This window comes from Piliocolobus tephrosceles, chromosome 5, assembly GCF_002776525.5.
Source record: "Piliocolobus tephrosceles isolate RC106 chromosome 5, ASM277652v3, whole genome shotgun sequence".
Classification (NCBI taxonomy): Eukaryota; Metazoa; Chordata; class Mammalia; order Primates; family Cercopithecidae; genus Piliocolobus; species Piliocolobus tephrosceles.
The window spans coordinates 132,839,938-132,864,649 of NC_045438.1; the positions used below are offsets into that span (position 1 = coordinate 132,839,938).

At 42.9% G+C, this 24,712-nt stretch overlaps 1 protein-coding gene across 2 annotated transcripts in view; it reads left to right on the forward strand.

Moving 5' to 3' along the window:
- SLC26A8 (solute carrier family 26 member 8) overlaps nt 1-7,710 on the forward strand; it is an 80,240-nt gene extending 72,530 nt beyond the window's left edge. For both annotated transcript variants that reach the window (XM_023212633.2, XM_031935649.1), the window contains one exon: nt 6,894-7,710. In XM_023212633.2, coding sequence (XP_023068401.1) covers nt 6,894-7,331 — 438 coding nt within the window. In that variant the 3' untranslated portion in view covers nt 7,332-7,710. The remainder of the gene's footprint in view (nt 1-6,893) is intronic.
- Nucleotides 7,711-24,712: the final 17,002 nt, after the last annotated feature.

Sequence of the window (24,712 nt, forward strand, 5' to 3'; positions counted from 1 at the left end):
AAATGCTCCCTTACCACTTGGTAAATAGCAGTGGATCTGAGCAGCCAAGTGTCCCCACTGTCGTGGCATCGGGGTTCCATTCAAGAAATTTCCCTAACTGAAGAGAAGGTTTGCCCAACCCAGCATAGACCTCAAGGATCCTTCTACAGCATTCTTGGTTAGTGTCTATTACCAGTTGCTAAACATTTTAGATATCTCCCTTAGCTACACCTTTAGAATTCCTCCCCACCCCACTCACTCTTGAGATGAATAATTAAACTAACGAACTAGCAGAGATTCAGATCTCTAATCTTGTCTAATACCTCAGCTTTATTACCTTCACACTGTAATATGAGATTTACTCAACCTGATCAAATGCAAAGGAGAATAATATATAAGTCTGAATTTTCAGCCTTTTATTAATACAGAGACCTGGCTGGGTGCAGTGGCTCACGCCTGTAATCCTAGCACTATGGGAGGCCAAGGTGGGCGGATCACAAGGTCAGGAGTTCAAGACCATCTTAGCCAACAAGGTGAAACCCCATCTCTGCTAGAACTACAAAAATTAGCCAGGCATCGTGGCAGGTGCCTATAATCCCAGCTGTTTGGGAGGTTGAGGCAGGAGAATTGCTTGAACCCGGGAGGCGGAGGTTGCAGTGAGCCGAGATCATGCCACTGCACTCCAGCCTGGGCAACAGAGTGAGACTCTGTCTAAAAAAATAAAAAAATAAAAAAATAAGAAAATACTGAGACCTGGGCCCACTTCAGCATTTTCAAATCAGTACCTGTGTAGGTTAAAGGTTTCCAAAAAAAAAAGGAAATTAAAACAGATGGGCACTAAAATATTATCTAATATTATCTAATGACTAGAAATTATTAAACAAAGCCTAGTTGATGAAATAAGACACATCTGAAACAAGGACCAGGCATGGTGGCTCACACCTGTAATCCCAGCACTTTGGTAGGCCAACATGGGTGAATCACTAGGTCAGGAGATCAAGACCATCCTGGCTAACATGGTGAACCCCGTCTCTACTAAAAATACAAAAAAAATTAGCCAGGCGTGGTGGCATGCACCTGTTATCCCAGCACTTTGGGAGGCCGAGACAGGCGGATCACTTGAGGTCAGGAGTTCAAAACCAGCCTGGCCAACATGGTGAAACCCTGTCTCTACTAAAAATGCAAAAAAAATTAGCCGGGCGAGGTGGCACGCACCTGTAGTCCCAGCTACTTGGGAGACTGAGTCAGGAGAATCGCTTGAACCCAGGAGGCAGAGGTTGCAGTGAGCCGAGATCACGCCACTGCACTCCAGCCTGGGTGACAGAGCGAGACTCTATCTAAAAACAGAACAAAACAGAACAAAACAACAACAACAACAAACACACACAACTAGTTAACTGGTAGTTAATAAAAAAACTAGTTAATAGTTAATTAGTAATAACTAATTATTAGTATTGTAATAATTAGTAATAATTATTAACTAATTAATTGGTTTGAATTATGCCATCTGCTTTTATTATAAATGGAAGTTTCTCTATTTTTTATTTATAATTATGATACTCAACATATTTGTTTTTACATATTTAGTCATATCTATTAATATTTCCTTTTCTTATTTATATTTACTTTTTATTTAGAAAGTCATTCCCACTTAGAAGGTAAATAAGACATATTTTCTAGATTTTTATGTTTTTATATTTTATATGTTATACTCTTTAATGTAAATAGAATGTATTTCAGTGTACAGGTATTAGAGGGTAATGTTCATTTTTTTTTTTTTTTTTTGAGACAGAGCCTCACTCCGGTCACCCAGGCTGGAGTGCAATGGTGTGGTCTCGGCTTACTGCAACCTCTGCCTCCCGGGTTCAAGCGATTCTCCCTCCTCAGGCTCCCAGGTAGCTGGGACTACAGGCGCCTGCCACCACACCCCTCTAATTTTTGTATTTTTAGTAGAGATGGGGTTTCACTATGTTGGCCAGGCTGGTCTCAAACTCCTGACCTCGTGATCCACCCGCCTCAGCCTCCCAAAGTGCTGGGATTACAGGTGTAAGCCACTGCACCCGGCCTTAATCTTTATTTTTTATCTATATATCTAACTATTTTGGGCTATGTACCATCTATCTTAGTTCATTAGTGCTACTATAACAAAATATCTGAGACTGGGTAATTTGTACATAGTAGATATTTATTTCTCACAGTTCTGAATGTGAGAAGTCCAAGATCAAGGTCCTGGCAGTTTCAGTGTCTGCTGAAGGCTTGTTCCATCTTCTCTCAGCAGCATCCTCACGTATCAGAAGGTGGAAGGACAAAAGTGCCTATGCTAGCTCCCTCCAACCCTTTTATAAGGCACTAATCCATTCACAAGGGCAGAGCCCTTATGACTTAATCACTCCCAAAAGGCCTCACCTCTTAATACCATCACAATGTGGATTAAGTTTCAACATGGATTTTGGAAGTCACACATGCAAATCATAGCACCATCCAACTATCTATTGAATAAGCCTTCTTTCCCCTACTGATACGTTATTTTCATAAAATATTCTTATGAAAACTAAACTGTATTTCTAGCTTAGTTGTGGATTTCATTGTTCTGTATAGGTTCAGTATCACAGTGTTTTTTGTTTTTGTTTTTGTTTTTTGAGACAGTCTCACTCTGTCGCCCAGTCTGGAATGCAGTCTGGATCTCGGCTCACTGCAACCTCCACCTTCCAGGTTCAAGTGATTCTCCTGCCTCAGCCTCCTGAGTAGCTGGGATTACAGGCATGCACCACCACACCTGGCTAATTTTTGTATTTTACTAAAGAATTTGTATTCTACTAAGAGACAAGGTTTCACCATGTTGCCCAGGCTGGTCTCAAACTCCTGACCTCAGGTGATCTGCCCACCTCAGCCTCCCAAAATCCTGGGATTACAGATGTGAGCCACCACGCCTGGCTATCACACTGTTTTTATTGCTATTGCTGTATAATACACTTTAACATTTGGTTAAGAAGTCCTATGTCATCAGTGTTCTATTTCAAAATTTGCTAAGTCATTCTCACCAATTTATTCTTCCAAACCAATGTTTGAATCTTTTGTCAGGTCTCCACCCCACAAAAACAAATCTTATTGAAATAATCATTAGAGTTGTATTAAAAATATAAAATCACTTGAGAATTTCTATCTTTATAGTATTCATTCTTCTTATCCAGAAACATAAACTGTCTCTACATTTACTGTCTTCTTAAATGTTTCATTCATGGTAAGGTTTTGTGACTTTCTTCACATAGGAAAATCCTAGATGCTTTACACATTTTACTTTTTTGTTTTTTTGAGACAGGGTGTCACTCTGTCACCCAGGCTGAAGTGCAGTGGCATGATCACAGTGCACCGCAGCCTCGGCCTCTCAGGCTCAAGCAATCCTCCAACCTCAACCTCCTGAGTATTTGGGAGTACAGATGCACACCACTATGCCCAGCTAATATTTATATTTTTCACAGAGATGGGGTTTTGCCATGTTAACCAGGCTGGTCTTGAACTCCTGGGCTCAAGCAATCCACCCACCTCCACCTCCCAAAGTGCTGGGATTACAGGCATGAGCCACCACACCTGGCCATTTCCATTATCTTTTCTAACTGGTAATTGCTAACATATAGAAAACTCATTGGTTTTTATTAAATTATTTGGCTACCTTTGTGAATCATTTTACTATTCCTAAGAGGTTTCACTGTTAATTCCTTTGGGTTTTCCAAATAGGAAAATATTTTCTAAAAATAATACTAATCTCTTATGTTCCAATTGTTAGAATTCTTATTTCAATATCATGTATTATTGCACTAACTAAAGCTCTCAGAACAATTTAAGTCATCATGATGAATCTTGTCTTACTCCTGAATTTAATGAGGATTCTTGTGTGTCTCTATTAAGATTAGTGGTGGCCAGGTGTGGTGGCTCACGCCTGCAATCCTAGCACTTTGAGATGCCAAAGCAGGCGGGATCACTTGAGGCCAGGAGTTTGAGACCAGCCTGGCCAACATGGCAAAACCCCATCTCTATTAAAAATACAAAAAAAAATTAACTGGGCGTGGTGGTACGCACCTATAACCCCAGCTACTCAGGAGGCCAAGGCACGAGAATCACTTTAACCCAGGAAGCGGAGGTTGCAGTGGGCTGAGATCGTGCCACTGTACTGCAGCCTGGATGACAGAGTGAGACCCTGTCTCAAAAAAAGTTAAAAAATAAAAGACTAGTGGTGACAGCTGGTTTAAGATGGACATATCAGCTAGGCGTAGTGACTCATGCCTGTAATGCCAGCACTTTGGGAGACTGAGGCAGAAGAATCACTTGAGGCCAGGAATTTCAGAGCAACCTGGACAACATAGTGAGACGCTATCTTGAAAAAAAAAATTAATTAATTAAAAATCAGCCAGGTATGATGATGCATACCTGTAATCCTAGCTACTTGGGAGCTTGAGGCAGGAGGATTGCTTGAGCCCAGTAGTTTAAGGTCACAGTGAGCTTTGATTTTGCCACTGCATTCCAGTCTGGATGACAGAGTAAGACCCGGTCAAAAAAAAAAAAAAAAAGATGGACATTATCTACTATGTTTTAAAAAAGTATTTTCCTCATGTACTAACATTCTTATATTAAGACTTGGTATTGAATATGTCAATTGTTTTCTGCTATTTAAGATAGGGAAGACTAGGAGAGTAGCAAGTTCTATTTCATGTGTATTGAATTCTTTTTTTTCTTTTTATTTGCTTTCTTTTTCTTGTGTATTGAATTCAAAATGCCTGGGCCGGGTGTGGCCTCACACCTGTAATCCCAGCACTTTGGGAGGCGAGGCAGGTGGATCCCTTGAGGCCAGGAGTTCGAGATTAGCCTGGCCAACGTGGTGAATCCTCTTCTCGACTAAAAATACAAAAATTAGTTAGGTGTGGTGGCGCACGCCTGTCATTCCAGCTACTTGAGAGCCTGAGGCAGGAGAATCACTTGAACCTGGGAGGCAGAGGTTGCAGTGAGCCAAGATCATGCCACTGTACTCCAGCCTAGGCAACAGAACAATACTCAAAAAAAAAGAAAAAAAAAAAAAGGTTGCCTATTAAACATTCAAATGGAGATGTCAAGAATGGAAGTGAATATATGAACCTGCAGATCAGGGAAGGGTTATAATTTAAGAATCATCAGCATCAGCATACAGATGGTAACGAAAATTATAGGCCCAAAATAAAAGTCCCTACGGAGAGAGCATAGATAGAGAAGAGAAAGGTCCCAGGATCAAGCGCTGGGGCATACCAACATCTAGAAGTCCAGTAGAAGTAGAGGAGACAGCAGAGAGACCAGGCAGCAGCAACCAGGAAGGAACAAGGAAAAGCAGAAGAGTGTCATATGGTGGTTGAGAAGAAAATGTTTCAGGAAAGGTGAAGTGATTAATTTGGAGGAATGGTGCTACAGGCTGATTCAAGGCTTATGCAAGGCCTGTGGGTGCCTGCTATGTGACAAGCTCAGTGTCTGCTACTGGGGATATCAAGAACCAGGCCCTGTCATATATCACAAGCTTAGAGTCTAGTAAGGAGTAGGTTTGTAAATAAATAAAGCAATACATTACTAGTACTATGATGAAAGTGTGAATGAGGTGTAGCTGGAACACAAAAGAAGCTATGGTCCTGCCTGGTCATCTTAGCTCTGAATCTGGGGTGATGACTAAGTGCATGTGGACAAGATGGAGGAGGACAAGTCAGGCAAAAGGAGCAGCATGCACAAAGCTGAGCAGTAGTCAGGCAACTCTGGGTAACTTTATGGTGAGAGCAAAGGGCAGGGACCACAGCTGGAATAAAGCTAAAGAAGAATGGCAAGAGGCCAGGTCACACACAGCCTTATATGCCCTGTCAAGGATTGCACTGGGGGTTGGCAAGACAAGTAAGATCAAGAAGACAAGATGTTTCAGAATGTTGTTAAGTCCATTGCTGTTTTAAATGGTTGCTCTGAAATCCTGTCTAGCTAGAAAAGCCAGAGAAATTCTAAGTTGGAAATTGATTGAGTCTGAAGAATAGTGAGTAACTGAGAAACCAGAGGTTAGAAGGAAGATGAAAAGCAGATTTATGGATATCATTGGCATTTTGAAGAAAAATTTTTAAAAATTTTTAATAAAAAATAAATAAAGGCTGGGTGCAGTGGCTCATGCCTGTAATCCCAGCACTTTGGGAGGCTGAGGCGGGCAGATCACTTGAGTTCAGGAGTTCAAGACCAGCCTGGCCAACATGGTGAAACCCTGTCTCTACTAAAAATACAAAAACTAGCCAGTCATGGTGGTGCATATCTGTAGTCCCAACTACCTGGGAGGCTGAGGCAAGAGAATCACTTGAATTCAGGAAGTAGAGGTTGTAGTGAGTCAAGATCATGCCACTGCACTCCAGTCTGGGCAACAGAGCAAGATTCTGTGTCAAAATTAATAACAATAATAAAAAGAAAAGTAGACTTAGGCAAGAAATATTTTCTACTCTGCAAGGAACCCATGGTTCTGGTACCTTAAGTCCTATTGTATTCTAAATTCCTTGACTGCTCAAAGATGAAAAGTCTGGGTTTTGTTTGTTTGTTTTTTGCGACAAAGTCACTCTGTTGCTCAGGCTGGAGTGCAGTGATGCAAACACAGCTCACTGCAGTCTCGGCCTCAAGCGATCCTCCTGCCTCAGCCTGCTGGGTAGCCAGAACTACAGGCATGTGCCATCATGCCCAGCTAGTTTTTAAAATTATTATTATTATTATTTGTAAAGATAGAAGTTTCACTATGTTGCCCAGGCTGACCTTGAACTCCTGGGCTAAAGTGATTCTCCTGCCCCAGTCTCCCAAAGTGCTGGGATTAAAGGTATGAGCCACTGCGTTCAGCAGAAAGTTAAATTTAATTAGAAATTTTAACCTACCTAATTGTATTTCAGAATGACAACTCAACATATAAAATGAGCAGCAGTTTTCTAGGAAGTCAAAAAAATGTAAGTCCAGGCTTCGCCAAGATCCAACAGCCTATAGAAGAGGAGTCGGAGTTGGATTTGGAACTGGAGTCAGAACAAGAGGCCGGGCTGGGTCTGGACCTAGACCTGGATCGGGAACTGGAGCCTGAGTCAGAGCTGGAGCCTGAAATGGAGCCCGGGGCTGAGACTGAGACCGAGACCGAGATGGAGCCCCAGCCTGAGACTGAGCCCGAGACGGAGCCTGACCCCAAATCCAGGCCAAGAGCTCACACTTTCCCTCAGCAGCATTACTGGCCTACGTACCATCCGCGTACGGCTTCCACCCAGTCTCAGACGCAGCCTCGGACATGGTCAGTGGAGAGAAGACGCCATCCTATGGACTCATACTCACCGGAAGATGTCTAGGAGATGAACTGGAAATAAGGGGTCGGATAATCCTGGCAAATCCTCCTACCCAAAAGGAGTCAATTGTCCAGAGACCTAGATTGGATATGAACTAGCAGTACTTCCTTCCTGACTGTGACTCCTACCACCTGCCGGCCTTCTTCTTTGTTCTGCACTGGGATCACACTCCCAGATCACATTACTAAATGCCAACAATTATCTCTTAATTCCCTATCCAGGCTCCCCTCATTTCACCTTCAGCATATATTCTAGTCATGAATTTCCTTCTTCACACACCCCACATCTCCGGGCTTTGTGCCAGACCATCTCTAACTTAATCCTCTCATCCCTGTTCCCCTTTCTCCAAAGAGATGAAGCTCAAATAAAATGTATAACTCTAGTAACATTTGGATCCTTCCTGCACCTTCTCCCTTCTCTGTATTCTGTATCCTGAAGGAAATGTCAAATGGGAGGGATCCCAGAAGGGAGTGGACATGGTGGAGAAGAGATGAACAAGAGAAAAAAAAAATTAAGTAGCAATTGCATTTTATATGTAAGGTATCTTCCCTGTACTGATAGGGGAAATGGGGAAAACAGGTAGGTTAATCCAGGTCAAAAGTAAGCCAGCCTGTGAGACTCGTAGTACATGGTCCTGCTAAGCTGAGAGCACTTTTGCTGTCATTCTCAGAGGTCAAGATCTTATCCTGCCACTGGTTTCATAAGGCCAATTAGCTGTACCAACTGATGGGAATTCCCTTTATGAGTTCCCTTTCTGGAACTCTCCCTGGGGTTCAGATGCACATTCACCATTGCTTCTTTCTTACAAGTTTTTAAGATATAGGCAATTTGGAATCTGTACTCTTGGTGCACTAAGGAGTTAAAATCTGTGACAGCCACAACCAGCCTAGAAGTTGGAAAAGTCAGTCATTACTAGTTTTGTCCAAATCCATTCAAAAACTTTCCCCCTTCCCCATTTAAAATATGTCTAGTATTAAAGTATGACTAGAAGAAAAATATAGACCCCTGGACAAAGGTATATGAAATCCTGAATTTTATTTCCAGCTCAAAAAACATGACTCCTCCTGCTTGGGTACTCCATTTATCTTGTTAAGTGAAATAAATCTTAGTTAAAATATAGATTTCTTTTATCATAAAGATAGCATATGCATTCACCCATTGTAGAAGCATTTTGTTAAGCATCTGCTACATGCGTAGCATCTTGAACTGTGAGGTAGGTAAAATAATATTATCCTAATTTATACATGCATAAAACTGAGATATAATGTGCAACATGACCTTGTAAATACAAAAAGAGGTACGGGCCAAAGTCACAAGCTTCATTGTTTCATGTTTACTGAACACATTTATTGAAGGCCTACTCTGTGCTAAGCACTGTCCCAGGTGCTGAAGATACAGGATGGGTATAGAAGAGATGACAAAAATAATTACAAGTTGTGAAAAGTAATAAATTACAAATTGTGAAGGTGAAACACAAGAAACTCTTGGGGCATGTATCAAGAGGACCTGATCTAGTCTTGAGTCTCAAGGAAGTTCTTCCTAAGGCAATGACATATGACTTGAGATCTGAAGGATGAGTAGGAGTTAGGCTTAAAGTAAATTCCAATGATTGCTAGAAGGGCAGGACCAAATGGGAACCCAAGAGCAGTGGCCATGGATGAGAACATCTGGGGCACAACTAGATGGAGCCTATGATACCAAGGGCTCAACTAGAAATGTCAAACCGGGAATAAGTTGTCAGGATGGCAGGGACAGGCACAGAAATCTGCCAAAGCCAAGGAAACATTTCATATTTATAACAGGAGACTAAGAAGTGCACAGAGAGCCCATTTTCTGCGGGTTGCTGCCTTCTCACTCCAGTTCCCTTCTAGTCCCATGTATCCATTAGAGTAAAGTCTGTAAACAGAGAATCAGTGGCTTCTGATACTTGTGCCATTAAGTCGCAGAGTCTAGACTTGGGTCCCTTCTGCTACAACTGCAACGAGGCTGTTTTCACACTGCTATAAAGATACTACCTGAGACTAGGTAATTTATAAAGAAAGGAGGTGTATTGGACCATTTTCATGCTACTGATAAAGACATATCTGAGACTGGGAAGAAAAAGGTTTAATTGAACTTACAATTCCACATGGCTTGGGAGGCCTCAGAATCATGGCAGGAGGTGAAAGGCACTTCTTACATGGTGGTGGCAAGAGAAAATAGGAAGAAGCAAAAGCAGAAACCCCTGATGAAACCATCAGATCTCGTGAGACTATTCACTATCATGAGAATAGCATGGGAAAGACCGTCCCCCATGATTCAATTACCTCCCCCTGGGTCCCTCCCATAGCACGTGGGAATTCTGGAAGATGTAATTAAAGTTGAAATTTGATGGGGACACAGCCTCCAATAAACCATTCCACCCCTGACCCCTCTAAATCTCATGTCCTCAAGTTTCAAAACAAATCGTGGCTTACCAACAGTCCCCCGAAGTCTTAACTCATTGCAGCATTAACACAAAAGTCCACAGTCCAAAGTCTTATCTGAGACAAGGCAAGTCCCTTCCCCCTATGAGCCTGTAAAATCGAAAGCAAGCTAGTTACTTCCTAGATATAATGGGAGTACAGGTATTAGGTAAATACAGCCATTCCAAATGGGAGAAATTGGCCAAAACGAAGGGTGTACAGGGCCTATGCAAGCCCAAAATCCAGCGGGGCAGTCAAATTTCAAAGCTCCAAAATTATCTCCTTTGACTCCAGGTCTCACATCCAGGTTATGCAAGAGGTGGGTTCCCATGGTCTTGGGCAACCCCACCCCTGTGGCTATGGAGGGTACAGCCTCCCTCCTGGCTGCATTCATGGGCTAGTGTTGAGTGTCTGCAGCTTTTCCAGGTGCACAGTGCAAGCTGTCAGTGGATCTACCAATCCGGGGTCTGGGGGATGGTGGCCCTCTTCTCACAGCTCCACTAGACAGTGCCCCAGTAGGGACTGTGTGTGAGGGCTCCAATCCCACATTTCCCTTCTGCACTGCCCTAGCAGAGATTTTCCATGGGGGCCCTACCCCTATAGCAATCTTTTGCCTGGGCATCCAGGCATTTCCATACATCTTCTGAAATCCAGGCAGAGGTTCCCAAACCTCAATTCTTGACTTCTGTGCACCCACAGGCTCAACACCATGTGGAAGCTGCCAAGGCTTGGGACTTCCACCCTCTGAAGCCACAGCCCAAGCTCTATGTTGGCCCCTTTCAGCCAAGACCAGGGCAGCTGGGACACAGGGCACCAAGTCTCTAGGCTGCGCATAGCACAGGGACCTAGGCCTGACCCATGAAACCACATTTTCTTCCTGGGCCTCCAGGCCTGTGATTGGAGGGGCTGCTGTGAAGGTCTCTAACATGGCCTGGAGACATTTTCCCCATGGTCTTGGGGATTAACATTAGGCTCCTTGCTACTTATGCAAATTTCTGCTGCCAGCTTGGATTTCTCTCCAGAAAATTGGTTTTTCTTTTCTATCACACTGTCAGACTGCAAATTTTCTGAACTTTTATGCTCTGCTTCTTTTATAAAACTGAATGCCTTTAACAGTACCCAAGTCACCTCTTGAATGCTTTGCTGCTCAGAAATTTCTTCTGCCAGATACCCTAAATCATCTCTGTCAAGTTCAAAGTTCCACAAATCTCTAGGGCAGGGGCAAAATGCCACCAGTCTCTTTGTTAAAACATAACAAGAATCACCTTTGTTCCAGTTCCCAACAAGTTTCTCATCTCCATCTGAGACCACCTCAGCCTGGACCTTATTGTTCATGTCACTATCAGCATTTGTTGGGCAGCATTCAACAAATCTCTAGGGAGTTCCAAATTTTCCCACATTTTCTTGTCTTTTTCTGAGCCCTCCAAACTGTTCCAACCTCTGCCTGTTACCCAGTTCCAAAGTCGCTTCAACATTTTCAGGTATCTTTTCAGCAGCACCCCACTCTACTAGTACTAATTTACTGTATTAGTCTGTTTTCATGCTGCTGGTAAAGACATATCTGAGACTGGGAAGAAAAAGAGGTTTAACTGAACTTACAGTTCCACATGGCTTGGGAGACTTCAGAATCATGGGAGGAGGCAAAAGGCACTTCTTACATGGTGGTGGCAAGAGAAAATGAGGAGAATGCAAAAGCGGTAACCCCTGATAAAACCATCAGATCTTGTAAGACTTACTCACTATCACAAGAATAGCACAGGAAAGACCGGCCCCCATGATTCAATTACCTCCCCCTGGGTCCCTCCCACAACACCTGGGAATTCTGGGATATACAATTAAAGTTGAGATTTGGTGGGAACACAGCCAAACTATATCAGGAGGTTTAATTGACTCACAGTTCCACATGGCTGGGGAGGCCTCAGGAAACTTACAATCATGGTGGAAGGCAAAGGGGAAGCAGTCACCTTCTTCACAAGGTGGCAGGAGAGAGCAAAAGGGGAGCTGCCAAACACTTTTAAAACCATCAGCTCTTGTGAAAACTCACTATCACGAGAACAGCATGGGGGAAACTGCCCCCACGGTCCAATCACCTCCCACCAGGTCCCTCCCATGTGGCGACTGCAATTCGGATTACAGTTCAAGATGAGATTTGGATGGGGACACAGAGCCAAACCATATTAATGGTGAAATATTGGCTTTGATGCATGACCTCAGAAAGACCAACCAGATGCTTGGACTATACTCTGTCTTTTAAAAATACTCTGGTATAAACCCATAGCATCGAGCCCCTCCCAAAGTAATCAAATAAGGAAAATTGATTAACCCGTTATAAATAGTATAGCACTAAAGAAAGGGTAAAGTGATTAACAATTCAAAGGCTAAGTCTTCCAACACCTCCTGAAATTCTAAGCCATTTCAAACTTTACCAAATGGTATAGTTTGGATTAGTTAGCTCACTTCTCGCAGCACGGTCATCATGGTTTTCCCTCTCTAATAAGAAACTGAAGAAAAATTCTAAAGGCTGCAAAATGGGTAAAGAATAAGTTGGGAAGTATGAATGTCTTGGAAGCACAAACACTTTCATTACTTTCCCTCAAAACAGCTTGTGTTCTACAGTAAATGGCAGTTGAGGTATGATTTTCATATGTGAATATCTAAGTGGATTCCATAGTACTGCAAAATAGTAGGTTTGAAAGAGACTGTCAAAAAATAAAGTGACCCCAGGTAGCTGTCTCTGTATGTGTTAAATGTCACAAAGTCCAAGGACTCAACTATATTGCATCTAGATGTGACTCATTAGCAGAGGTAGAGAAAGTAATGGCATAATCCAAGGTTATTAATGATCACAGGGCCATAGAATCTCAGTGCTTGGAAGGACCACAAGGGTTGACTAGTCAAATTACCCATCTAATCTCTTACAATTTAATTAAACATGTATTGGAATGCTCACCATATCCTAGATACTATGGGTTTTAGTAATCTATTGCTTACATAATAAACCACCCCAAAATTCAGTAGTTTAAAACAATAATCATGCCTTTGCTAATAATTCTGCAATTTAGGTTGGGTTTAGCTGGGTCCATTTTTTAAGTAATTTTTTAGTTTTGCAGCTGGGCCTGTTCTTTTATTTTTGTAAAGACAGGGTCTTGCTATGTTGCCCAGGCCAGTCTCAAACTCCTGGCCTCAAGTGATCTTCCCACATCAGCCTCCCAAACTGCTGGGATTATAGGCATGAGCTACCACACTCTGCCCCCAGATATTTTTTATACCTGCTTGGTTGAGTCTGCAGATGTAGAACTCATGAATATAGAGGGCTGACTCCACATAGTACCACCTATAAAGTAATTATGCAAAAAAATGAACCTGAATATTATCAGTCCTCTAGATCTAGTAGATTGAAGTAAATACAAGGAGCAGAGGAACATGTTAAATAACACTAGGAGAATCCAATTAGTAGAATCCAAAAAATTCAACAGAACAAATGAACCAGTTTCTTTAACAACTAAGATGAAAAACAGCTGGGCATGGTGGTACGTGCCTATAGTCCCAGCAACTTGGGAGGCTGACACAGGAGGATCGCTTGAGCCCAGGAGTTAGAGACCAGCCTGGGCAACATAGAAAGACCACATATTTAAAAAAAAAAATGAAAAACAAACATAACAACAACAAAAACAAAGAGGGAGGAGGAACCTATAAACCAGGAGACTTAAGAGTTACATCAACTACATGCAATGCATGGACCTTGTTTGAATCCTATGTGAACTAATTAACTGGAAAAGAACATAAGAAAACTTCTACTTTTGAGTAAAATGTAGTAGGAAGTGACAGTTTATCACTTTATATCAAGAAGAAAAACATGGGCTGGGCATCGTGACTCATGCATATAATCCCAACACTTTTGTAGGTTTAGGCAGGAGGATCACTTGAGCTCAGGAACTTGAGACCAGCCTGGGCAACATGGTGAGACCCTGTCTCTTAAAAAAAAAAAAAAGTGAAAAAAAGAATGAATTATAACAATCATATTTTGAAAGATATTGGAGAACTGTGGAAGCAAAGAAGATTAAAAGAACTAAAAGTTAAGAGAAAAAAGATTCCTTTCCAGGGAAGTTGAGATTATTGGCCATTTTCTTTCTTAGGGGTTTGTATTAGTCTGCTTTTACGCTGCTGATAAAGACATACCTGAGACTGGGCAATTTACAAAGGAAAGAGGTTTAACGGAGAACTCACAGTTCCACATGGCTAGAGAAGCCTCAAGATTATGACAGAAGGCAAAGAAGAGCAAGCCACATCTTACATGGATGGCAGCAGGTAAAGAGAGAGCTTGTGCAGGGCAACTCCCGTTTCCTGAAACCATCAGATCTCGTGAGACCCATTCACTGTCACAAGAACAGTATGGGAAAGACCCACCCCTCTAATTCAATCATCTTCCACCAGGTCCCTCCCACAACACATGGGAATTATGGGAGCTACAAGATAAGATTTGGGTGGGGACACAGAGCCAAACCATATCAAGGTTATTTGTTGAGTTTGGGTAAGTGCTAAAGATCAGGCTTTCCTTCGGCACAGTGAACCTTCTGATAGCCACATGGCTGTCACTGACTGCTGTTCTACTCAAGACATCTGCTGAGTGCCAGGGCCACTCAGGAGACTAGAGATTGGCCTGCAAAGGCAAAATGAAGTTTCCTACAGTCTGAAAATGCTTAGGAGACAAAGTACCACCATGGAAGAGGCCATAAGCACACACAGAGTCTTCCCCTTGAAACATTTAAAACCAGAAGCAGGCTGAGTCTAACTAATGCCAGAGCATAGCTCAATTCCTGATTGAATTGAGATTATAACTGCCTCACCTTATTTGCCTTATTAGGCAAATAAAAAAAGTGTATATCCTATCTTGGGAGCAGTAACATTGACTTCAGTTTATGGTTTTGTTTTGTTTTGTTTTTTTGTTTGAGACAGAGTCTTGCTCTGTCGCCCAGGCTGGAGTGCAGTGGCACTATCTCGGCTCACTGCAAGCTCCGCCTCCCAGGTTCACGCCATTCTCCTGCCTCAGTCTCCCAATTAGCTGGGACTACAGGCACCCACTACCACGCCTGGCTAATTTTTTGTATTTTTTAGTAGAGATGGGGTTTCACCGTGTTAGCCAGGACAGTCTCGATCTCCTGACCTCGTGATCTGCCCGCCTCAGCCTCCCAGAGTGCTGGGATTACAGGCGTGAGCCACCGTGCCCGGCCCAGTTTTGTTTTTAAACAACATCCAGCATATAGTTAGAAACAATCACAAGACATATGAAGAGGCAGGAAAAGTATCTGATAATTAAGAAAAATTATATAATAGAAACAGTCCCACAGATGATCCAGGTGTTAGAATTAGCAGTCAAGGACTTCAGAATAATGATCATAAGTATGTTAAAGTAGAGGAAAAGATGGGCAAAATGAAAAGATAGATAATTTCAAAAGAGAATTGTAACCTATAGAAAAAGAATCAAATGGGCATTCTAGAACTGAAATATGAAGTATTAGAAAATAAAAACTTATCAGATGAATTTAACAGACTGGACACAGCAAAAGATAGGATTAGATAACTCAGACAGGAAACAGAAAATATTCTAAATGAAGCACATAAAGAAAAAAAAAAAAAAAAAACAGAAAAGAGCATTCAAGACATGTAGGACAAAGTCAAATGACCTAATACGTATCTTTTTTTTTTTTTGAGACAAAGTCACAGCCTGTCACCCAGGCTGGAGTGTAGTGGCGCCATCTCAGCTCACTACAACCTCTGCCTCCCGGGTTCAAGCGATTCTCTTGCTTCAGCCTCCTAAGCAGCTGGGACTACGGGTGCACACCATCACGCCTGGCTAATTTTTGTATTTTTAGTAGAGACAGAGTTTCGCCATGTTGGCCAGGCTGGTCTCAAACTCCTGACCTTGTGATCCACCCACCTCAGCCTCCCAAAATGCTGGGATTACAGGTGTGAGCCACCACACCTGGCCCCCTAACATATATCTTACAGGAGTTCCAGAAACAGAGAAGAGAATAGGGAAAGCAATATCTGAAACTAAGTGACTGGCAATTTGCCAAAACAGGAAAGATCACTCAAAGATTCAAGAAGACTGACAAGCATGATAAATAGAAACCAAGTGTAGGCATATAATAGCCAAGTTGCTGAAAATCAAAGATAAACAGTAAATCTTACACAAAGCCAGAGAAAGAAGACCCATACTTACAGGAGAACAGCAAGAATGCTGATTGTTAAACTTTCCCATGATAGCCAGAAGACTCTTTTAGGACGACATCTTTTAAGTTCTGAAAGGAAAAATATATGGACTGGGTGTGGTGGCTCATGCCTATAATCCCAGCACTTTGGAAGGCCGAGGTCAGGGGATGGATCACTTAAAGCCGGGAGTTTGATATCAGCCTGGCCATCATGGCGAAACTCCATCTCTACTAAAAATGTTTAAAAATTACTCAGGCATGGTGGTACGCACCTGTAGTCCCAGCTACTCGGGAGGCTAAAGTAGGAGGATCGCTTGAATCCCAGAGGCAGAAGTTGCAGTGAGCCGAGTTCATACTACTGCACTCCAGCCTGGGTGATAGAGCGAGACTTCGTCAAGAAAAGAAAAGAAAAAAGAAAACAGAAGAGAAGAGAAAAGATGGCACCTAAAATTGCTGAGAGATGAATGAGCTTGAGGATGAAACGCATGTTGCTGAGTGCTGAGGTCTCTCAGCTTCAGATTGATAGCTCCAAACAGTGGTTTGTGTGTATCATCAAAGAAAAAAAAAAAGCCTTAACAAATTAATTTTGGGCCGGGCGCGGTGGCTCAAGCCTGTAATCCCAGCACTTTGGGAGGCCGAGACAGGTGGATCACGAGGTCAGGAGATCGAGACCATCCTGGCTAACACGGTGAAACCCCGTCTCTACTAAAAAGTACAAAAAACTAGCCGGGCGAGGTGGCGGGCGCCTGTAGTCCCAGCTACTCCGGAGGCTGAGGCAGGAGAATGGCCTAAAAACCCGGGAGGCAGAGCTTGCAGTGAGCTGAGATCCGGCCACTGCAGTCCAGCCTGGGCGACAGAGCAAGACTCCGTCTCAAAAAAAAAAAAAAAAAAAAAAAACAAATTAATTTTGGCTTACCACTCACTCCTATCTGAATATGGCCTAAAAAGCAAACAGCTTTTTATATATCTGAATTTTTTCATTCATTCATTCATGTACCTACCCATGCATTTATTCTCTTATTCATCCATGCATGTTTGGATCAAATATTCAAGATAGTCCTTGCCCTCAAGATCTCCATAATTTGAACAAGCTAGAGGGACAGAATATATTACAATACCATGTGATATGTACAACTCAAAAATTAATTAAGAAAAACTACAGTGGCCAGGCACAGTAGCTCTCACCTATAACTTCCTCGAAGAGCAAGTATTATTCCCCTACTTTTCTGTATCTCATAGAGTTCTCTGAAAAGCAAATATTTTTCTGCGATACAGAAAAGTAGGGGAAAAGCGAACCTCCTGTACTTCTGCTGCCTACAGATAAACTCTGTGGGGTTTTTGCTTTACTATAAAGCATAGACTTTGTCATAATAGTGGAGGAATTCCCCTTTCCCCCTTCCCAGTGTTATAGAACTTTAGAAAAAATCCAGCAAATCATGGGGTGCCTTGGTTAAATCTGAAAGAAAAATAACCTATCCTAACATGCATTTCTTGTTCTCAAGGAAATTAAGATAAACAACTTGGGAAGTGGGGCCAGCTCCCTATACCTGGACACAGCCCTCTAGGCAGCTCCAGAACTACATGTTTGTTTCCAGTATCCTTTCCTTAGGTTTAATAAACTTGAGAAACTGCCAGGGGAGTCGACCGAAACTATGGCCGTTCCCTTACCCTCTCCAATTGTTTTAGGAAGCTGCCTCTCCAGTCCCAGGGGAGGCTGTCCTTGGTCAACCTGTGACATCAGCAATTTACCTCCAGATTTCTTCACTGAAGGAATATTTGAGCGCTTGCTTTGTACTGAGCCTTATGCCTGTCTGTGGTTTTACAGGATGAGTTCCTTCCCTGGAAGAAGTTATAGGCTGAGGGGGAGAGTGCATGTAACTCAGGGACTATAATGCTGGGTGCACTGACCAAGTTGTTTCAGAGAAGAGGGCTGTGAGGATGTGGAGGAGACATGACAGGACTTTACTTCACCCTCTGCTGGGGGCATTGGGGAAGTCCTGTGGATAGGGGGCTTGAGGAAAGCATGTGGCTCTTCTGGTCACAGATACCCATGGTGCCCTTAACCTGCTACATCCCCTGAAACCCGACCACTGGTTTTCATTCCGCTTGTAGTATCTGACTCTGTGAGATCTCAACGCATGTTATAAAGGATGCATAGGAGACAGAGCATCTGAGAAAATTCCTACTCTCTCACTCCACAATTATGCTGGGCTGCCCCTTCTCTTCCAGATAACAGGTGTGTTTTTATCAGTGGCCTACAGGCAGGCCAAAATAGAATAACACCACCCATTTATCAACCCTTGGCTGTGTGTTAAGCTCTGTTCAAAGCACTTCATGAAAGTCAACACATTAACCTGCACGAAAATCCTGAGGTAGAGCTGTTATTCTGCCCCCCCCCCCCCGCCTTTTTTTTTTTTTTTGAGATGGAGTCTTGCTGTGTCACGCAGGCAGGAGTGCAATGATGCGATCTTGGCTCACTGCCACCTCCGCCTCCCGGGTTCAAGCGATTCTTCTGCCTCAGCCTCCCGAGTAGCTGGGATTATAGGCGTGCTCCACTATGCCTGGCTAATTTTTGTATTTTTAGTGGAGACGGGGTTTCACTATGTTGGCCAGGCTAGTCTCAAACTCCTGACCTCAGGTGATCCACCCACCTCAACCTCCCAAAGTGCTAGGATTATAGGAGTGAGCCACAGCACCAGGCCTAAGTTTTGTATTTTTAGCAGAAATGGGGTTTCACCATGTTGGCCAGGCTGGTCTCGAACTCCTAACCTTAGGTGATCCACCTGCCTCTGCCTCCGCCTCCCAAGGTGCTTGGATTACAGACATGAGCCACCGCACCCAGCCTATTACCCCCATTTTCTAAATGACGAGATGAGGGTACATTTTCCCACTGCCCTAGATTCTACCAAAGCCCCTAAGTCTAACATTTTGTCTGCTGCTTAGCATCTACAGTAGCAAGGGTTCAGGATGAGCCCAGTAGTATAAATTTCCGGGCTGGTTAGAGGCAAGGGTGGTGCCACCAAGGAGGAAAGAGGCAGAGTTGGAATGAAGGACAACTCACATTAATGAGTGCATGCGATGGTGCAGATTCCTGACAGGCATTATCATATTTCATGGTCACTTCCTCCTCTGCCTCTCCTGGAAGGAGGGCCAATTATTCTTTTTACACAGGGGAAGAATCTAAGACCAGGAGTTTGCCCCAAAATTACAGTTATTCAATATCACTGTCAGAATTCAAACCCAGGTTGGATTCCAAAGATTAGGCCTTTTCTCTGCTCCATGCTGCATCTTCGATTTGGAGAAAGGTGACCTTTTGGTGCCTTTGGACTGAGAAACCCAAATCAGTGCAGCACCAGGTGCTTCTGTCTCTTTGCCTCTTTTTCTTGCCCCCTCAAAGCATACAGCCAGAAACAGGTAGTTTTTACATTCTTTCATAACATCCCACATACATTCATCAAGCACCAAGCATCACATGGGTAGGGTATCCAACAGCTTTCTATGTCCTAGAGATACAGTAGTGAACAAAGGTCAAACATCTCAGCCTTTATGGAGCTTTCATTCCAAGGAGTGGTGGAGCAGACAAAAGCAGCAAGCAAGCAAACAAACAAAAATGCCTCTCTCCCTCCCCAGTGAATCTCAGGTGCATTGCCAGCAGGTGTGTAAATCTCCCAGCGGTCCATTCTAAGGAATATACTGAAATACTGGTGTCTGGATTTAAAAAGTAAGTAACTTTAATGACCAAATAACACATCTTTTTGTAAGTTAGGTAGCTTCCCATTATTTGTTTTCAACAAAATTGAATAAAGACCTCCTGGAATTGTCAGCTGATGGGTCATTAAAATGAGTTTGGATTATGATTGTTTTGTGATTTTTGGCACATGATTTGGAAAGAGTTCCAAAAGAACTGAATGCTATTGCTATAGCAAACCCCTTTTCATTCCCATCTACTTGTTTTATGTAAGTTTTCTTAATTAAAAAAAAAAAAAGGAATGATGTAGGACTCATTGAGAAAAATCACATACCATCACACTGAAATGCATTTGCAATAAAATTTCATTTACTGAAAAATGATGCTATGTGTTACTTTGATTAATCATGCACTAATAATACTTGTAATAATAGGTAAGGAACTTTTTAATGGATTATGGTCTGAGGAAATGTTTTTACAAATTAAATTTCTATGTAAATGCACATTTGTGTGGCAGAGAAGTATGAAAGGATGATCAATAAAAGACTTTCAAGCATAAAACTATCAGAGGATAAACTTCTGTGAGAACCAAATGGAATAGAAAGACAAGTTCAAGGAGAAAAAGGAGTAATGTACAATTTCTTATAGTTCCAAGAGTGCTTTTGCTTTATATATCTCTCTATATAAATGGATGATGGTACATAACAAATTGCTATATATATTTAAATTCCATTGGATGGCATTCAAAACTGTGATATAACAGCTTTATTTTAAAATTTCAAATTCCTTTCCAATCTGTATGCCTTTTATTTAATTTTCTTGCCTATTGTTTCTGGCTAGAACCTCCAGCACAGTGCTGAACAGGAGTGGTGAGAGTGGACATCCTCCTCCGGTTCCTGATCTTAGGGGGAGGGCATTCAGCCTTTCATCATTAAATATGATGTTAGCTGTGGGTGTTTCATAGATGACCTTGATCAGGTTGAGAAAGTTCCTTTCTATTCCTAGTTTGTTGAGTGTTTTGCTTAGGGCTAGTTTTTAAGATTATTCTAGTGGGTAAGGGAGCATAATGCTTGAAAGTTCAAGTTCCTTAGATGTGCTGTCCCTGCTATTTGTTACCCCAGCACCAAACACAGTGCCTGCCCAAGAAAAGAGGGGCCCTCTTTTTTTTTTCTTAAATATTTGTGGGCAAGCTATCTCTCACCACTTCCCACTTGCATTATATATATATTTTTGTTTGTCTGTTTGTTTTGTTTGTTTGTTTTGAGAGAGGGTCTCACTATCGCCAAAGCTGAAGTACAGTGGCACAATTACGGCTCACTGCAACAACCTCCTGGGCTCAAGCAATCCTACCTCAGCCTCTTGAGTAGTTGGGACCACAGGTGCATGCCAGTATGCCCAGCTATTTAATTTTTTTTTTTTTGGTAGAGACAAGGTCTCAGTTTGTTGCACAGTCTGGTCCTGAACTCCTGACCTCAAGCAATCCTCCCGCCTCAGCCTCCCAAAGTGCTGGGATTACAGGCGTGAGCCACTGTGCCTTGGCCCCCTTACATTTTATACCTGTGATACCATGCTGTTTTCTCTGGAGTTTTCTTTCCTCCCTTTTGTGTGCAGCTGATACCTACTCTTGCTTTCCAACTCTGTCCAGGTGTCACTCATCCAAGAAATGCCTCTTTCCTTGCCTCTCCACAAATCCTGAGCTGAGTGGGTTTTTCTTGTGCTTCCAGGATAGTTTCTGCTTGTACCATTGTACATTGTATTTAATTACGTACTTATCCATCCACCCCCACTACACTGGGTAGGTAATATAGTGCGTGGCTGAGAGTATGAATTCCAGAGTCCGACTTCCCAGATTCAAAACCTTGCTTATTACCTTGCATGATCTTGGTTGTACCTCAGTTTTCTCCTGTCAGAGATTAAAATAATAGTACCTATCTTGTAGGGTTTCAGGGTTGTGGGACAACAGTGTCTAGTAAACAGTAACTGTTTTGTTGTTGTTTGAGACAGAGTCTCGCTCTGTCACCCAGGCTCGAGTGCAGTGGCACGACCTCAGCTCACTGCAACCTCCACCTCCTGGGTTCTAGCGATTCTCCTGCCTCAGCCTCCTGTATAGCTGGGATTACAGGTGGGCGCCACCATGCCTGGCTAATTTTTTAGTAGAGACAGGGTTTCACCACGTTGGTCATGCTGGTCTCCAACTCCTGACCTCGTGATTCGCTCACCTCGGCCTCCCAAAGTGTTGGGATTACAGGCATGAGCCATCGCACCTGGCCAGTAATTGTTATATATGAGTTAGCTATTAAGTCCTACAGAGCAAGGCCTATTTTTTTCCTTCTTTGCTTCTCACAGCCTAAGGGCTGAAGTATAAGTATCTGTCATGAGGGTAAGTATGGTGGAAAGTATTTGAAAGAAGGAAACAAAAAAAAATGGATTTAACATTGCATAGCCAGTAGAAATCAGATCTCAAATGTGTAAGCCATGTTGTCCATTTCTATGTATTTCCTAAATTGATTTCAGTGTGACCCTGAGCCTGCCACGATGGAAACGTTAAATCACAGTCCTTATAGAGCTTGTCTCTCAAGGGTCACATAAGAGTCTGGGAGGTTTACACACTGCTCAGAAAACAGTAAAGACTTTTGATCTTGACGAAGTCTCACTCTGTCACCCAGGCTAGAGTGCAGTGGCATGATCTCCACTCCCTGAAACCTCCGCCTCCCAGGTTCAAGCGATTCTCCTGCCTTAGCCTCCCAAGTAGCTGGGATTACAGACATGAGCCACCATGCCCGGCTAATTTTTGTATTTTTAGTAGAGACAGGGTTTTGCCATGTTGGCCAGGCTGGTCTCAAACTCCTGACCTCAGGTGATCTGCCCGCCTCGGCCTTCCAAAGTGCTGGGATTACAGGCATGAGCCACCATGCCTAGTCAGACTTTTGATCTTAAGTTCATTATTTTCATTGTCCAAGTCTGCATGACCCCTGGAACATGCTAAGTATAGCAGAGCATCTTTGTCTGGCTTGGAAGCCTCCTAGGGGCCCCCAGTCTTATCATAGTTATAATTTACCTTAAAATACTTTGGCATCATCCTTGGAATCAAGGCAAGGAAAGCATATTCTAGGTAGGGATATTTAAGAAAGCTCTTCCGAGACTTCCAGAACCTTAGATAGGATCCAGCATGTTTCTGTTTTGGCGACTCACATAGAGGGGTTGTGCGGTAAGACTTTCTTACATTCCCCTCGTCTTGGACTCTCAGATTGCTTTTTTTTTTTAATTGGCATTTTAAAGAAATAAATCTACTTCTTAAAAAAAATACTTGGCGCATATTAAACCTTTTGGGAAAGATAGGATGACATTTGTAGGCACCAGTTACTTACATATCTAGGTGTATCTTGTGTTTTCATCAGCAATTTCCATTCCAAGAGTGGTTAGTAAATATTCTAGTCAGAAAGTGACTGTAACAAAGTAATTCAGAGTCATTGACTGCCATACATTTTTACAGTGACAGCCCTTTTCTAAAACCCATTATACAAATTAACAAGCAACTCTTTTCACCAGTGAAAACCCATTTCTGATAACACCTGTGATGTGAATCGGGTTTGGAACAGCATAACAAACATAAGGGAGACTCCATCTCTAGTTGCCTGATCCCGACTGTGAGGGTGAGAGTCCTGACTCTGGGATATTGTTGTCCCTGCCATGAGTAAATCTTTCATTCATGCTGTGGTCAGAGCACCTAAAAGGACAGAGAGCTGGGACCTCAAAGAACTTACAGGACAGGTTACAGGACCTGTTTTGTGCCTGCCTGCTAATGAGTGTGCAACAAACATGTATGTGGCAGATTCTGGTCTGAAATTTTTCTTTATGTCCTGGGAATCGGCCTGTCAGGGAGGCAAACCCTCACCATGTCAAGCTTCTCTGGCAGGCATCACTCCCAACCAAAAAAAGCTAAGAGTTGGGCATGATCAATAAGGTCAGTTTGCAACACATTGGTCCCACCCAGAACACTTCCAGGGAGCAGAGCAAGGGCCCTATCTGCTCAGGAATCACCAATCTCTAACCTCCTCATTCTTAGAGAATCCCCTTCCCCTCCTCACTACTGCCTTTATTCCCACCCCACCAAGCCAAGGTCTTTATTCTTTCATCTTCTCCACCTATGCCCCCGAATCTTTCACCCCAGCACAATTTCTTTGTGAAACTTTAGCTTTTATAGAATGAAGCCAGAAATGGGGTCATCTCCAGGTGGCATTGGTTCTCCAGGGATCAAGGTGCCCGAGAGGCAAACTTACCTGCTTGGAAAATGCCAGCTGCTTTGGGTGTCTGACTGCCCAGACAGGCCGTGCTGGATATTCTCTGTTTGGCCCTCCGGATCCACTCTCCACCTTTCTCCACCCTGCTTTATGCCCTGGGAGGGTGGCTTGTATGGACTGCATCACCCAGGCTTCCTTGCCATTTAACTTCCAACTGGGTTTTGTCAGTGGTGAGGCACTTGTTTGAGAAGATGTGGGTCTTTATTTCCCTGCCCTCTCCCTGCAGGGTTCATTAAAGGGCACAGCTGCTGCCAGGCGGGCCTCTCTTACTACAGCTCTGTTACGGGTTGAATTTTGCCCCCACCCAACAAAAGATATGTTGGAGTCCTAATCTCCAGCACCTCAGAATGTGTCCTTATTTGGAGACAGCGTCTTTCCAGAGGTAATCAAGTTAAAATGAGGTTTTAGAATGGGGCCCAATGCAGTATGACTGGTGTCCTTACAAAAAGGGGAAATCCCAACACAATGAGAGACAGGTGCACAGGGAAGAGCATGTGGTGAGGGAGATGACGGTTATCTAGAAGGCAAGCAGAAGGGCCTGAAACACATTCTCCCTCACAGCCCTCAGAACGAACCAACCCTGCCAACACCTTGATTTCAGACTTCTAAGCCTGTGAGACAAGAAATTTCTGTTGTTTAAGCTACCCAGTTTGTGGTACTTTGTTATGGCAGCCTTGGAAAACTTTTTTTTTTTTTTTAGATGGAGTTTTGCTTTTGTCGCCCAGGCTGGAGTACAGTG